The sequence below is a fragment of the Suricata suricatta genome, chromosome 16 (assembly GCF_006229205.1).
Source record: "Suricata suricatta isolate VVHF042 chromosome 16, meerkat_22Aug2017_6uvM2_HiC, whole genome shotgun sequence".
NCBI lineage: Eukaryota > Metazoa > Chordata > Mammalia > Carnivora > Herpestidae > Suricata > Suricata suricatta.
The window spans coordinates 49,767,234-49,767,579 of record NC_043715.1 but is presented as its reverse complement, the minus strand read 5'-3'; the positions used below and the strand labels follow the sequence as shown (position 1 = coordinate 49,767,579).

The window sequence follows — 346 nt, the reverse complement described above, 5'->3', positions numbered from 1 at the left end:
TCGTGGCTTCGGCTTCTGAAGATCGGCCTTCTGTGGGCGCAATGATTGCTGGGATTCGTAGTCCAGCAGCAGAAGCAAGGTGGGACACGCAGTACCGGCACAGATGACAGAGGAGGAACCACCGCTATTTCGACCAATGGACCAAGGGCACCAGCCCTGAGTGCCGCACTCAAGGCCAACGGGGGAGTCGCCATGCTTGAGTGACTTGTGCTTCAGCCTACGGGCGGCCCGTGGGGGCGGGGTGGCGAGCGGCGGCCGTAGTGCGAACCATGGGAGGCGGCTGGTGGTGGGCTCGGGCCGCCCGACTGGCCCGGCTCCGCTTCCGGGGGGCGCTGCTGCCGCCTCC

The 346-nt window shown here is 66.8% G+C and overlaps 1 protein-coding gene across 1 annotated transcript in view; it reads left to right on the top strand.

The window, feature by feature from the left end:
* Positions 1-216: 216 nt before the first annotated feature.
* Positions 217-346, top strand: part of TMEM160 (transmembrane protein 160) — a 1,441-nt gene continuing 1,311 nt past the window's right edge. The window contains exon 1 of the mRNA XM_029924328.1: positions 217-340. Coding sequence (XP_029780188.1) covers positions 270-340 — 71 coding nt within the window. The 5' untranslated portion in view covers positions 217-269. The remainder of the gene's footprint in view (positions 341-346) is intronic.